This window comes from Cheilinus undulatus, linkage group 23 (genome assembly GCF_018320785.1).
Source record: "Cheilinus undulatus linkage group 23, ASM1832078v1, whole genome shotgun sequence".
NCBI lineage: Eukaryota > Metazoa > Chordata > Actinopteri > Labriformes > Labridae > Cheilinus > Cheilinus undulatus.
In genome coordinates, this window is record NC_054887.1 from 28,416,091 (window position 1) to 28,431,661 (window position 15,571).

The 15,571-nt window shown below is 38.7% G+C and overlaps 1 protein-coding gene across 1 annotated transcript; it reads right to left on the minus strand.

The window, feature by feature from the left end:
- Window positions 1-1,829: 1,829 nt before the first annotated feature.
- LOC121505633 (peroxisomal succinyl-coenzyme A thioesterase-like) lies at window positions 1,830-15,395 on the minus strand. Its single transcript, XM_041781097.1, has 12 exons — window positions 15,253-15,395; window positions 12,844-12,918; window positions 10,326-10,535; window positions 10,129-10,228; window positions 8,277-8,467; window positions 8,037-8,200; window positions 6,300-6,419; window positions 6,054-6,136; window positions 5,879-5,972; window positions 3,846-3,926; window positions 3,573-3,714; window positions 1,830-2,276 (listed from the first exon to the last, which is right to left on the minus strand). The coding sequence occupies exons 3-12, from the start codon at window positions 10,516-10,518 to the stop codon at window positions 2,158-2,160; spliced, it is 1,287 nt and encodes a 428-aa protein (XP_041637031.1). The 5' UTR covers window positions 10,519-10,535; window positions 12,844-12,918; window positions 15,253-15,395; the 3' UTR covers window positions 1,830-2,157.
- Window positions 15,396-15,571: the final 176 nt, after the last annotated feature.

Sequence of the window (15,571 nt, forward strand, 5' to 3'; positions counted from 1 at the left end):
GAGGTTCAGTCAGGTCGCGTTGTGTTCAGGTCCTTCATGTTAAATTCAGCTATTCTCTGGTCAGTGGTCGCCTTCTGAGATAAAATTGTGAAATTAACACGTTAAGAGCAGTTTTGCACATAAAATTGTGATAAATAGACCTCAGCAGCAATGTATTAACAAGTCAAATCAAGAAGTGTGGCATAACCCTCTGTTTAGGTTCCCTCTTTAACCGTTGATGGTGTGTTTGGGTGATGTAGGAAACGCCAGAGCTGAGGTGAAAGGTGACAACTTCAGAGCGCACATGGGACACACACTATATGGACAAAAGTATTTGGCCGCAACGGTTAATTATTGAATTCAGGTGATTCAATCAGACGTGTTGCCACAGGTTTGTAAAAGCCATGCAGTCCCCATTTGCAAACATTTGTGAATCAAACTGTCTAAAGAGCTCAGTGACTTCCAGCGTGGTATTGTGATGGATGCCACCTTTACAATAAGACAGTTGATGAAATCTCAACCCTGCTGGATAGGCCACAGTCAACTGTAAGTGATATTAAAAGACCACATGGAAAGGGTCAATGACTGCTAAGATGCATGGTGTTTAAAAGTTGCCAATGCTCTGCTGATTTCATAGCTAAAGAGTTCTTAAATACCACATTAATGTAAGCACATACTCTGTGTGAGTGAGTCTGGGTTTGGCAGATACCACGTTACCTGCCTTAGGTAGGAAATTTAGTGGAGGAGGGCTGTTTTAGGCCCCTTATCTCTCATGAAGGCCAATTTTAATGCTTCTGCATATCAAGACATTCTGGACAATGCTATGCTTACAACTTTGTGGCAACAGTTTGGGGACGGCCCTTTTCTATTCCATCATGACTGTGCCCCAGTGCACTATGCAAGGACTATAAAAACATGGTTTAATGAGTCCAGTGTGGAGGAACTTAACTGACCCACACAGAGCCAAAACCTCAACCCGATCCAGCACTTTTGGGATGAACTGGAACAGAGATTGTGAGCCAGGCATTCTTATCCAACATCAGTGCCTGACCTCATAAATGCTCAATAGAATGAATGGATGCAAATTACCTCAGAAACACTCCAAAACTTTGCAGAAAGCCATCCAAGAAGAATGGCGGCAACTCCAAAATAAAATACATGTATTTAAATACAATGTCATCACTGTTCCTTTTGGTGTTTAATGGTCATCAGTATCAGTGAACAATCTTTATAACTCAATCCTTAAGTAGTCAACAAACCCAAAATGTAACAATCCTTGGCTTAAAAGGGGAATCCTAGAAGAGGTTATTTAGGTAAGGCAAGAAACATTTCATCCTTTTGTTATATTTTTATGATAGATTCATTACAGAGATTAATTCAGATATTATTATTTATGTCATAATAATTAGTTTTTTTAATTCAACACAGCAATAACAACAACCACAAACAGAAAGAGAAAGAAAAGTTCATACAAAAGTAGGAATGCAAGAGAAACATGATGATCTGCTCTGGTCAAAATCTTGAATTAAACAGTTTTCTTCATTTGTAATGTCTAGGATATTTAAGGGAGAATTTCATGGGTGGATTTTGAATAATAATATGAATATGCCTACCTGAATTAATGTCAGGTTTGGTTTTTAATGGAAGCCATGAAGCAAGACTATTATTCAATAACTCAGTCATACCTGCCAAGTATTTTTGGACTGACAGATTTGGGATCTCTTTGGCACAGAGTCTTATACCTTCATGAATCCCTTTTCACTTATGCACATAATAACACTATAGTGTTCTTAAACTAGAAAACTTTTGCTGCCTAATTCACCACGTCATCTTCATTGGATGGTTTGGAACTAAAGACTTTAAGGGACCAAAAAGCTTTTCATTGACTTTTCCTTGAGATGATTTCAATTTTAGACACTAAATTACAGAAGATATTGTCATATTTCTATGCCATTAATAAAGCTTCTAGCTTCTACGGAAAATTGTAAGCATAAAGGTATTAAAAAGCTCCAGGATACAGCATATGAGGCACATGATTGGAAATATATGAAGCATATTCGCATTCATTCTGTGAAGAATATGATTTTTTTGAAGTCATGAAATTTTGTTTAATATTTTCTTAGTGTTGTGGTTCATTAAGTCATCACACTTTTCTGTGTTTCCTGGTTCCATAATACTTCACATCCTGGCTTTTGGGACAGAGTAGAGATGATGCTGTAGAAAAGCTAAGATCTTCCTCCAGGAGTCTTCCTGAGCATCTGAATGAGGTTTGGTTTGTCCTCCCCACAGCATTGTTGCTGAAACACAAGGTTTTATTTTAGAGGTAGAAGATTCAGCTGCACTGTCTAAATAAACCAAGCTGGGTGATTTTTAAGAACAGTTACATTTGACAAAACTAGAAAAGCACTCGGAGAGCGCAGACCTCTGCCATTAGCCTGATCTCCCAATAGTACAGAATTCGGATCACTCCCAAAATCGAATCAGTTCTTCTTTATGCCCTTTCTGACATTTCCTGAAAATTTCATCAAAATCCATCCATAACTTTTTGCGTTATGTTGCTAACAAACAAACTAACTAACTAACAAACCCTGCCGATCACATTACATCCTTGGCGGAGGTCATAAAGAAAGCAACACAGGACATATTCAACTGAAGAGAAATATTTTGCTTCTGTAAAATCATATAAATGATGTAAAAGTTATGCATGAGTGAGAGTCAGGTTTTTATGCCTCTGTACTGGTGATGTTGAAGTCAGCGATGTTATGTTTTCAGGTAGACCTTCTGTAGGCTCTCTGTCAGTCTGGACCAGTCTTGAGGACACAATATCTAAAGAACCCTTTGGGGGATTTTCTTTAAACTTTGCATACATGCCAAATCTCACTTAAGAATGATCTGATTAGATTTTGAAGGTCATCAGTCAAAGGGCAAAGTTATTAGGTCTCTTTTTCATCTCTTGCTTGCACATGCAATACCTCAAAAACTGCTTTAGGGATTTATTTTCTATGAACAAAAGTCCATTACAACTTGAGGATGAACTGCATATATTTTGACAGTTATAGGTCAAGGTCATTTGGCCTTCTGATTATTGCTTATAGGAAAATCAAACGGCCACAGAAACCACCTCAGCCCCTTTTCTCTACCCACCACTTCCCAACAATTGTACACATTGCAGAGGCATAAATACACCTGGTGGTAGTTCTAGTTTAAATCTTTAACAAGCCAGATTTTTGTTTGGTTTCATTAAATGCTGAAATCACCTGACACATATGGACTTTAATGTTACTTTATTCTCCAAATTCAGTCACTAATCTTCCATATTTGTAAGTAACTTTTCAGATGCCTCTGCACACCAAAATGAGTCATGGAGTTCCACAAGGTTTATTACTAGGACCAATCTATTTTCATTTTATATGCTACCTCTAAGTCATATTATGAGCTAACAACTCAGTTGTTCCTGATTTTTTGTTCAACAGGGTTTTTTAATAACATAACAAAGGGTACAGTCTAGATCTGCTCTTTTTGTGAAGTGTATCGATGTTACATTAGTTGTGAGTTGTTGCAATACAAATAAAAATGAGTAATATATTTCTCACCTTTCTGATTCACAATAGGAACTATGAAGTTAGTCGCCCTGAAGTGAGGAGAGTACGGCGGCTCGATCAGATGTCCGGTGTTGGGGTAGGTCAGCGTGGAGAGCAGGTGGAGGTTTCCTCCAGCCTGCATCATCTGGGCCATCTGAGGGTAAAAACGGAAAAACACAAATACAAAAGAATTAATAAACAACACTTTAAGTCAGACCCTCAGAAAACATTGACTTCTTTTGGCATTGTATGAAACTTGTGGTCGCAGCCATTGTGTTGACTCACATCTTCAGCAGCCTCCACAGCAGGACAGTTCTGATCATCATCGCCGTTGACCAACAGAACGGGACACTTAATGTTCTGCACCTGGGAGAACATTTCAAGATGATTGATGCACCTTTTTACACAGCATTGCTGTCACAATATAAATGACTGAATTGTTCCGTGTCATCAAATATGGAGACCAAATGGAGGGAGAATGGTCCTGTCATTCTTAAAAAGAACTAAAGTTAGGGTTAATGCCTGATGAGGTGTCCAATTATCAGGGATTAATGGACGATGTGGAGGCCTGAGCCATCTCCATGATGAGACCATCTTGAGTTACAGGTCTTAAACCTGGAGTCTGTTATTCTATTTATGTCAGTTAAACGACGGTTGATGCCAGCTGTCGATGCTGTACTCCCTGCTCAGAAAATATGACTGCCTCAGGTTGCTATGGTTACTCCTATCATCTAACGGCTGCTGCACATGAATTTGGAACTGCGTGAAGTTTCTTTGACCAGAACTACTTGTGAAGTTCTGTAGACGTCAGAAGTTAATGGACACAAATGGAATTTTGAGAGTCAATCAGAATCGAGTATTCACCAAGACCAAAACCGCTGGTCATTAAAAAGTCCACCATTAACACTGATGTCCACAACAAAGTTGAATCTTCGCAGAAGAATTTGCACACCATGGAGCACTGTGAAAACTGAAATAACAAGACAATTTTAGGTCTGAATAACAATAAAACATATTAAGTCGTGTTTGCCTGGTGCCCAACAGAAGGGAATAAAAAAAGGACAGCGGGTATGTAAAGTTGTTGTGTTTGACCCATAGGTTGTTGAAAGAATTGGAAAAGCCTGTGTGATTTCAGCTGTCAGCTTTTGAAGCCAATCTGCAGCAGCTTCCAGATTGAAATCACTTTCTCAACCGAATTTTGGATCAACCTAACAGCCTGCCCACCAGTGTTAATTTTGGCAGCTATTTTTAATTTTAGTCTTAGTTTTTTTTAAACGAAATGCATTTTAGTTTTAGTCACATTTTAGTAATTTCTATCCTTTTTACTTTAAGTCTAGTTGTAGTTGAGAAAAACTCAAAACATTTTAGTCTAGTTTTAATCATCTTAACAAAAACTAAACTCAGTTTTTGTCAGTTTTAGTCATCATAGATCTATTTTTGTTAGTCCAGTTTTTGTCATGGAAAAAAGGAGGTCGACGAACATTTTTAGTCATAGTTTTAGTCGACAAAATTAACACCGCTGTCCACTAAGCTTGACTTCCTATCAGCTAGCTAGCTCGCATTCTGATTGACAGAAATGTAGCTTTTGCTTGTCAAGCTATCTGTCAATCAAATGAGACACGCCAATCAGTGCGCAGTGAGGTTTTTCCTAAATATTACAAAACGACTGTGGTACAGAAAAATTCATCCCCTGTACAGTGAGAGCGCATGAAGACATTAGCTAATGAGACAAGTTTGTTTTTTTAACCAGGCTCTGTTTAATTCTTGGTTAAAAACGGCTGTTTAACGTGTTCAGATGGGACTTCTGGTGTTCTTGCAGCCAGCCTCAGGTGGACACTCGCTGTATTGCAATTTTTTGCACTTCCACATTGGCTTCATTTTTAGGAATGGAGGTTGCCGATTGGCTGAACCCACGATTTTCTCTTTCTGAGTCCTTGATGCAAGCTAGCTTCCTGGTCATACAATCACCTCACCCTCAATAAACTTTATTGACAGGACGAACTTTACAGACAAAATAATAAATAAATAATAACTTGACTAATAATGTGACAAACATTACTGAACCAGACATTTTATGACTGCATATAAAAATAAACAACCTGGCAATCATATAAATTAAAGTTAGGTATTTTAACCCTTTATGTTGTCATGGCAACTTGAATTAACTCTGACAGCGTAAGATACAGTTAATAATTTACGATTTGGATTACATGTCAGGTTTGAGAAATGGAATCCCTCCAACACTACATCAACCTCATGCACCATGTCTCTGAAAGCAAATCTGAGGAACAGATGGTCTTCGTGCAACGTGTACTTACAGCGGTTTTCTTTGAGGGGTCACTGGGGATCGGTAGACGCATGTATCGTGTTATCTGGTGGTTGTTCTCATCCATCTGTATCTTCAGATACTGTCTACAAGACATCATTTTTCACATCACTTATTTGATTCAACAGTACATATTGCATTTATTTTGAAAAGGTAAGAATTCTTACTGTTGTTCATATTCTAAATCAAAATTAAGAGCCGTTCCACTTGGAAATAAGTGGTGGCCGCTGACACAAACACAGCAGCAAGGCTGGAAAAACAAAAAAAAGATAGAGCTCACACTTTTGATCTCTAGTTGTCCTGTAGTAAATGCTACCAAAGAGTGTGTGACTGCCTTTTTAGTATCATATAGAAGTCTAATCTGACAGAGAGGAAGCATCTTACACATACAGTATTTGTGAATTTTGACTTGCCTTGATCTTTGTGCTTGCAGCTGCGATATGGATAACCAAAATTGTGCCAAGGGAAAGACCAAAAAATCCAACTCTGTCTGGGATCACGTCAGGATGGTCCTTGATACAATCAAAAGCCTTCTGTTGAGGAGACGATAACAGGATTTAAGACAGAAAGGTGTGATGAATTATTTCACTCAACTATTTTATTCATTTTTTGTCTTTGCAGTTAGACTATTATATTCTTAATTTAGAGAAAGAAACATAATTCTGAGATTATTTTTGGATTTCTGACAGAAAAACCCAAAAGCTCAAGATCTAAGTTGGATTTTTGAGAAAAAAAATCAGAATATTGTGATTAGAGTTGGGATTCTGGGAAAAAAAGGCAGGGTTCTGAGATTATGTCAGAATATTTAGAAGCTTAAGAAAACTATGTTTTTTGTTTACAGAAGCTTTGGTTTGTTTGTTTGTTTTGTTTACAGCAGTTTTGTTTTTGTTTTTACAGCAGCCTTGTTTTTTTTGTTTACAGAAGCTTTGTTTTTGTCTTTGTTTACAGCAGCTTTGTGTTTTGTTTTACAGCAGCTCTGTTTTTGTTTACAGCAGCTTTGTTTTTGTTTACAGCAGCTTTGTTTTTTGTTTACAAGCTCTGTTTTTGTTTACAAGCTTTGTTTTTATTTACAGCAGCTTTGTTTTTTGATTACAGAAGCTTTGTTTTTTGTTTACAGCAGCTTTGTTTTTTGTTTACAGCAGCTTCATTTTTGTATTTACAGCAGCTTTGTTTTTGTTAACAGCAGCTTTATTTTTGTTTTTACAGCAGCTTTGTTTTTGTTTACAGCAGCTTTGTTTTTGTTTTTACAGCAGCTTTGTTTTTGTTTACAGCAGCTTTGTTTTTGTTTACAGCAGCTTTGTTTTTGTTTTTACAGCAGCTTTGTTTTTGTTTACAGCAGCTTTGTTTTTATTTTTACAGCAGCTTTGTTTTTGTTTACAGCAGCTTTGTTTTTGTTTATGGCAGCTTTGTTTTTGTTTACAGCAGCCTTGTTTTTGTTTAAAGCAGCTTTAATTTTTGTTTAAAGAAGCATTGTTTTCTGTTTACAGCAGCTTTGTTTTTGTTTAAAGCAGCTTTGATTTTTGTTTAAAGCAGCTTTATTTTTTTTTTGCAGTGCTGTAGCTTTGTTTTAGTTTAAATCAGCTTTGTTTTTTTTACAGAAGCTTTGTTTTTGTTTACAGCAGCTTTGTTTTTTGTTTACAGCAGCTTTGTTTTTCTTTATGGCAGCTTTGTTTTTTGTTTACAGCTTCTTTGTTTTTGTTTATGGCAGCTTTTTTTGTTTGTAGTAGCTTTATTTTTTATTTACAGCAGCTTTGTTTTTTGTTTACAGTAGCTCTGTTTTTATTTTTACAATGCTGCAGCTCCGGTTTTCGTTTACAGTATTTTTGTTTTTGTTTAGAGTAGATTCGTTTGTTTGTGTGCAGAAGCTGTGAAATAGTTTGCAGTTGACCTTCAGGGCCACTATTTCTGACTTTTATTTCTGAATTACTCTCATAATATTTGTATATGTACATATATATATATATATATATATACATATATATACATACATTATGAAAAAAGTAAATAATAATATCAAATAACAAGTAGAGACTGTAGAGAATTTACCACTGATCCAACATTTTTCTCTTTTACAGGGATTATCTTTCAATTTTAACTGGATTAGTGCCACACTTCATATGAAACCTTTGGACAACAAAAACATCACAAACCTCAAAATACTGTAACAGGAGCTCCTCTGTATTTAGCTCTTTAGGATAAAAATACTGCAACGCCAAACAGGCATAACCATGAGATGCCAGCAAGGCTGCACGGTACTCCACCAGACCTCCACCTCCTCCCCACAAATCCAACAACCCAGGGAAAGGTCCAGGACCTAAGATAATATGGATTACTTAATCTAAAACCAACAACAAATAGATAGGCAAAGGAGGTTCTAGACGATCCTCTACCTGAAGGTATAAAGAGGGTCCCTCTCACTTCTCTCTCTTTGATTTCAATCCTCTGGACTCCTGGAGCCATGTACCATCTCTCTGTGAGCACAGAGGCCAGAGGAGGCTGCTTCCTGAAGCCTTCGTTTATGTGTCCACTGTAGACCGAGATGTGGACCAACATGGGGCTGGTGACGTCCTTCCTTCTCAGCCTGAAAGGTATACATAATAGGTCAGAAAAGCTGTAATGATATTTTACTGAGATTTCCAAGTTGGAAATTAACCCTGATGTGGCCCAGGTAGTCAGGGCAGTCATCAAAATGATATCAGACATGTTTTCTTTTAAACAAATAAAGCTAAAAAGAGTTAAAGGTCATACCTTGTGTAATAAGAGGTCAATAAGGCAGTTATTATGTACATAAGAGTTAGTAGTTTTCTTATACTAACCTTTGCATTGATGTTTCATGGCTGACATTTATTTTTGAAAGACATTATTGGAAAGTTTAATTGATTTTTTTAAGCTTTTTGATTTGTGTGATGTATGGTTTTAATTCTCTTTCCAAAATGTAATGGTGTGCACAGACTTTGGTGCTTTCTTTGCTTTCTTGTATTTTTAAATGTATATTTGGTATGCCTGGAAATAAACTATATTGCCAAAAGTATTCAGTCACCCACCCAAATAACTGAAATCAGGTGTTCCAATCACTTCCATGACCACAGGTGTATAAAATCAGGCACCTAGGCATGCAGACTGTTTCTACAAACATTTGTGAAAGAATGGCTCGCTCTCAGGAACTCAGTGAATTCCAGCGTGGTACTGTGATAGGATGCCACCTGCACAACAAGTCCAGTGGTGAAATTTCCTCACTCCTAACTATTCCACAGTCAACTGTCAGTGGTATTATAACAAAGTGGAAGTGATTGGGAATGACAGCAACTTAGCCATGAAGTGGTAGGCCACGTAAAATGATGGAGTGGGGTCTGCAGATGCTGAGGCGCATAGTGCGCAGAGGCTGCCAACTTTCTGCAGAGTCAGTCGCTACAGACCTCCAAACTTCATGTGGCCTTCAGATTAGCTCAAGAACAGTGCATAGAGAGCTTCATGGGTTTCCATGGCTGAGCAGCTGCATTCAAGCCATACATCACCAAGTGACGATTCTGGGTTTGGCGGTTGCCAGGAGAACTGTACTTGTCTGACTGCACTGTGCCAAGTGTAATGTTTGGTGGAGGGGGGATTATGGTGTGGGCTTGTTTTTTAGGAGGTGGGCTTGGCCCCTTAGCTCCAGTGAAAGCAACTCTGAATGCTTCAGCATACCAAGAGATTTTGGACAATTCCATGCTCCCAACTTTGTGGGAACAGTTTGGGGATGGCCCCTGTTCCAACATGACTGTGCACCAGTGCACAAAGCAAAGCCAATAAAGACATGGATGAGAGAGTTTGGTGTGGATGAACTTGACTGGCCTGCACAGAGTCCTGACCTCAACCTGATAGAACACCTTTGGGATGAATTAGAGCGGAGACTAAGAGCCAGGCCTTCTCGTCCAACATCAGTGTATGACCTGCTAAAAAAATTCCCATAAACACACTCCTAAACCTTGTGGAAAGCCTTGCCAGAAGATCTGAAACTGTTATAGCTGCAAAGGGTGGACTGACGTCATATTAAACCCTATGAATTAAGTATGGGGTGTCACTTAAGTTGATATGTGTCAAGGCAGGTGTGCGAATACTTTTGGCAATATAGTATGTGTTTCCTATTAGCCTGGACCCCAGCCGTGCTCTACAGTACAGCTAATGGGGATTGAAATTGAATAAACAAATAAACAAAATTATAGCAATGTTTTTGACTGATCAGCAGCTTGAAACCTTTATCACCTGAGGCCGGGGGGGCTGCCTGACTCAGGACGCATGCTCCACAACAAACCCATGGGTTCTTTTCCTGTGTACGTGCCCCCAAAACTCAGATCCTCTGAAACTATAAAAGAAGCGGCATAACAACAAGACATCCAACCCCTGTCCACATGGTGGATTATAAGCATCAAGACGATTTAAGGGAAAGGATGAAAACCCACCACTGACTGTTCCGCTGGGATCACTCATGTAGTGTCCATAAGCCTCCCAGTAGTCCTTGTCCTCAGAGAAGTGGAGGGAGTGAAGAGTGACTGGAGACACTGGCGGCAGATTCTCCACCACCACCTTGAACGTCTCATCAACCAGAGCCCGGATCGGTCGAACAGAGAGGACTGGAGGAATAGGCTGGGACATGGTGACTTTATGGACTCCTGTATAAAGAAATGTGAATGCAAGAACAAGGGAGGGAAGTTACTAACAAAAGTTAGAAGGGTATAACATCATGTTTGCAGAACATACGGCATGTGTCTGTCCTCGCCCAGATGTTCTGTTGTAGTTGTCTGTCTCTATGCTCAGGTAAACAAACATCACAGATACGGCTAAATAGGCTACATTGCTCCACACTGCCCCCATGATTAGTGCCAGTATTGCAATATTTGATCAGTATCCATAAGCTTTTTTTTGTCCAATCAGAGTGGACCTAGACATCACTATGTCACAATTTGTCAACTTACAGGCCAAAATAATTGTGCACAAAGTGAGCAGAACATTTAGGCTTTTGAGGAGATACTGTATTATTTTTTGACCATTAAGGAGTAATTCAGAGCAGTTTATCACATTTCATCCACTAAGTGCATATTAGGGTCCCTTTATAACAATTTTCTCACTTAAGACAACCCCTGAGGGCACTTTATCATATTTGTCTATTCAAAAAGCACCCTAGAGGGCATTCTAAAATACTTCTTTAAGTCTAGGTAGTACTGAGGAGCACTTTATCACAATTTGCCCACTTACAGGGCACTCTAGAGCAGTGGTTCTCAACCTTTTCAGCCCGGGACCCCCAAAATAAAGGTGCCAGAGACCAGGGACCCCCACTGTACCTGAAGGTGGCTGAACACAGCCATGAACATTCAAGAATAGTCATGTGCAGACAAGGCCGCCCATAAGGGGGGTAAAGGGGGAGGTTTCTGGGATCCAGCAAAACTGGGGGCCCATGGAGGTCAGCAAAATCAAGGTCCACTGGGAAGTTAAGCTTAAAATGAAATAACTTTTGTTAAAAACATATTTTAAATGGGTAAAAAAAATCGCTTAAATTAGCGAATAATGGCATAAAATGGTAGAAAAGGTGTCGAAATTGGATTTGTAAAGAACATAAATTGGTTAAAAGTGGCAAAAAATACATGAAAGGGGCCAAAAAATAACTAAAAATCAATTAAACTGGCAAGAAAGGGTACAAGAAGTGGATTCAAAAGTGGCTGAAATGGCTTTAAAGTGCAGGAAATTAGGTGGACTGGGATGAAAAATTGATATAAACTGGCAAAAATTGGATGACTGTGGTTAAAATTGGCAAAAAGGGGTGTAAAAGTGGTTAATAGTGGCAAAAAAAAAATGAGGCAACCATAGACAGAAAGTGGTAATAATTGGTTTAGAAGTGAAAAACAGACAGGAAAAAAAAGTGGTGAAAATGGTATAAAATAGACATAAATGGGTTTTCAATGGCAAATTTGGTGTTAAAAAGTGATGAAAGCAGGTAAAAATTTGGTAAAATTGGTGTAAAGTGGTGGCACAGTGGTGCAGTGGTTAGCACTGTTGCCTCACAGCAAGAAGGTTGCTGGTTTGCTTCCCGGTCAGGGCCTTTCTGTGCGGAGTTTGCATCTTCTCTCTGGGTACTCCGGCTTCCTCCCACCACCTAAAAACATGCTCATTAGGTTAACTGATCACTCTAAATTGACCGTAGATGTGAGTGTGCCTGGTTGTCTGTCTTTATATGTCAGCCCTGCGATTGACCGGTGACCAGTCCAGGGTGTACCCCTCCTCTCGCCCAATGACGGCTGGGTTAGGCTCCAGCCCCCCCCCCCGCAACCTGGAACGGAATAAGGGGTTTAGAAAATGGATGGATGGATGGGTGTAAAGTGGCAACAGAATAATTTTAAAAATATTCTTAGGTTTTTTTAAGGCATCTGGTGACCCCCCTCTCAGTGTCTCGTGACTCCCTATGGGGTCCTGACCCCAAGGTTGAGAACCTCTGCTCTAGAGGGCACTTTACCACATTTCATCCACTAAGGAAATTTTGGGGGCACTATAACAATTTTTCCACTTCAAAGGCAACCTTGAGGGCAGTATATGCATTTTTCTGTTTGAATGGCACCCCACAGAGCACTTTATCATATTTTGTTGATTCATTTTGTCCAGCTGGAGGAGACCCAAGAGTTCAGTACAGTACATGTGAAACGGTTTGTTGTTTAAGCTCAAATATGCCGTTAACATGCTGCATAAAATACTAACACCACAGACCCATCCATGTGTCTATGAATTAAAGAACCTTTGACCAAATAAATCATAAATATGATCACTGAGGTTTAAGGCTTGTTGCATTCATTAATTTATATTTCTAACTGCCACGTGTGAGATATTTAAGAAAAAAAAGTTAAACTATTTTTAAAACCGACCTTTTATATACATTAAGTCTCCAATGAAAACAATCAGAAGCAGCTTTGAAGAGTTTTAAAATTCACTTACTGACAGAAGCAGAGGTTGATGTTCCAGTCTGTATCCTGATCAGAATGTCAGTGTGCAGTCACTTTGAGAGCGTCACTTTAAAAAGGAGAGAGAGGCAGAGCAAACTCACCTCATGCAATTATCAATGATCACAGAAGGAACTGTACTCAGAATAAATCACTACAAATAAATAAGTAACCTCAGTGAGGTGGAACTTGTGCAGTGTTTGGTACGCCATCTGTTCATTATGTGGTTTTAATAAAAACACCAGTGTGATGAGGAGAAAAGAAAACTTTTGTTCAAAGCCCTTTAAAGCCTGAAACCTCAAATAATAGCCAGACAATTCTCATTTTTTGGAACTGAGAAGTTTATTTAACCTTCTACTGAAATCCAAAAGAAGAAAAATGGCCATAAACTGTCTCTTTTTGCATTACATTTGATGCATTAGACATTTCTGGCAATTGATAATCCACTGTCTGTAAGACATTTTTTAACCATTTATCAGATTGTATACAAAAGGTTTTTAAAGGTCACATATTTCACCCCTTTACAAAAAGTTTATATTGGTCTTAGAGGTCCCAAAAACATGCCTGTGAAGTTTGTTGCTACAAAAAGCACTCCTGTATTTTATTTTTGCATGTCTAAAAACCCCTCTGTTTCAGCCCTGCTCAGAACGAGCTGTTTCTGTGTCTGTGGCTTTAAATGGTGATAAGCTGTCTACCTCCGCCCCTTCAGGAAATGGATGTGGCTTAATGGATGTGGCTCTCCTGATCTTCCTCTCAGCTGCCGGCTGAGAGGAAGATCAGGAGAGAAGGGCGGAACTTTCTTCCAAGCAAGGAGGGCCAACTGAACCTGGGGGCGGGGCTAACTCCCTACATGACATCATGAGGGGGAAATTTGCGAACGACTTGTTTCAGCACACATTTTCTGTAAGGTGGAGAAAGAGAGAAGGAAGGGCATGGATTTTCTGTTTCTTGTGGGGTTTGTGGGCAGGCCAGGGGCACATATTTTTGTTAGAAAAGCCTGAAAAAGTGTATTTTGCATAATATGTGACCTTAAAGGAAATTATTGATCACATTGACTAGACAGTGTATCACATATTATACAATCTGCTTTAAAGGGTTAATCATATTTTGTCTATTGAAAGAGAATCCTTACAGGCACATTTTATATTTTGTCCACTTACCCTAAATGGCTCTTATCTCTTAAATAATGATAATTTGTATAATAAGAGGGCACCCTAGAAGCCACTCTATCCCATTGTGTCGACTTACAATGAATCCTTACTTTACTTTATCATATTTTGTCCAATTATAGAGCTTCCTGAAGGACACTGTATTGTATTTTGTGCTCTAAAAGGGAATTATAAGGGGATTTTTATAATTTAATTGTCCATTTAGACAGAATTTTATCCACTTGGAGGTTAAGCCGTTTCTTGCAGACTTTCTCTGCAGACACACGTGTGTATGGGAAGGAAAGTGTGACTGAGCTGATATGCATGTCTTTGAATGTCAGAGGTTTCAACTCACCTATAAAGCGAAATAAAATAAACATACTTAAGAAAAAGAAAGATGACGTACCCTTTATTCAGAAAAGCCCCCTCACAGACTGAAACATTACACTTAGAAATTTCAATATCCGGATGTTATTTACAATTTTCACGTTTAAAGAGTGTCTTAAAAGTTACAATGAAGAAAACCAAAATAATTTAATTTTATGTTCGAATTTTCAGAGAGGAAATGCGACGGAACAAATACTCAGCTTTCGGGAACCGTTTGTTTGTTCGGATAGCAAACAGTTGTGTATTAATGGTAATGCAAAGCGTCCTTGCCCAGTACGTAAGGTTCACAAAAATCTGAACTTTAAATTAAACTAATTTGAAAAGATAGAGACTGGTGGTTTGTGCTTGAATTGTGTACTGAACATGTAATCTTTTTATTAATCTTAGTAAAAACACTTCGTTTTTGAGCATCACGCCAGCTTCACTAGCTGCTGCCGCTTCACTGTCTTATTCTCTTCTTATGCAGTAGCTGATTGTGGTCACTGGTGTTATACTGCCACCTATAGGCTAGTTCTAGCATGGTGATAAAAACATGTCATTACAGAATATTAACAAAGCAACTTAGATATTGGAAATATAGCCATTTTCAGCGTTCCTTTTAGTGTCAATAAAGTATGACAAATATAAAATAAATAGAACATTTTTGGTTTTTCTTATTTCTGACAGGGACACAAATTCAAGTACAGTTACAGATTACCGGGCAAAGTCACGTCTCCGGTGAGAGTACATGAAGACCAGAGAGCCTTTTAGTATTTAATTACAATAATGGCTCTCGAAGAAAATTCATAAGTGCAGTCATTGGATGCAGCAGGACGTCGTCCTCCACGTTGCCTGGGCGTCTCCGTTGTAAACAATCCAGCATGTCCTACCTGGTAAGGGGGTCGGCTCTCTGCATTGTTCTTGGCCAACAAGTGGTACGGAGTATTTAAAACTCTACGAACTCTGGCTAACTCAGTTCACATCGACAGACAGAGCAAATAAATAAATAAAGTCTGAACTGGCATGATCTTAAAGCTTAACTTGCAGTTCAAAAGTCTCTGCCCTTTATCCATTTCTGCCCGCGTGCTACGAACGTCACTAGATACCTGAGCTTGCAAACTACGGGACGGGTCAAGGGTCAAAAAAACAGAACGCGAGAGCGTTAATCATGCACAAAAATAGTGTCATTATAATGTAATTAAGTAAACG

Excerpts from the sequence above, each read along its gene's own strand:
- LOC121505633 (XM_041781097.1), bottom strand. The coding sequence starts at position 10,518 with ATGTCCCAGCCTATTCCTCCAGTCCTCTCTGTTCGACCGATCCGGGCT. Across the intron at positions 6,137-6,299 it reads CTGCAAGCACAAAGATCAAG|CCTTGCTGCTGTGTTTGTGT; the intron begins GCAAGTCAAAAT and ends TTGTTTTTCCAG. Across the intron at positions 3,927-5,878 it reads ACCCCTCAAAGAAAACCGCT|GTGCAGAACATTAAGTGTCC; the intron begins GTAAGTACACGT and ends ATGTTCTCCCAG.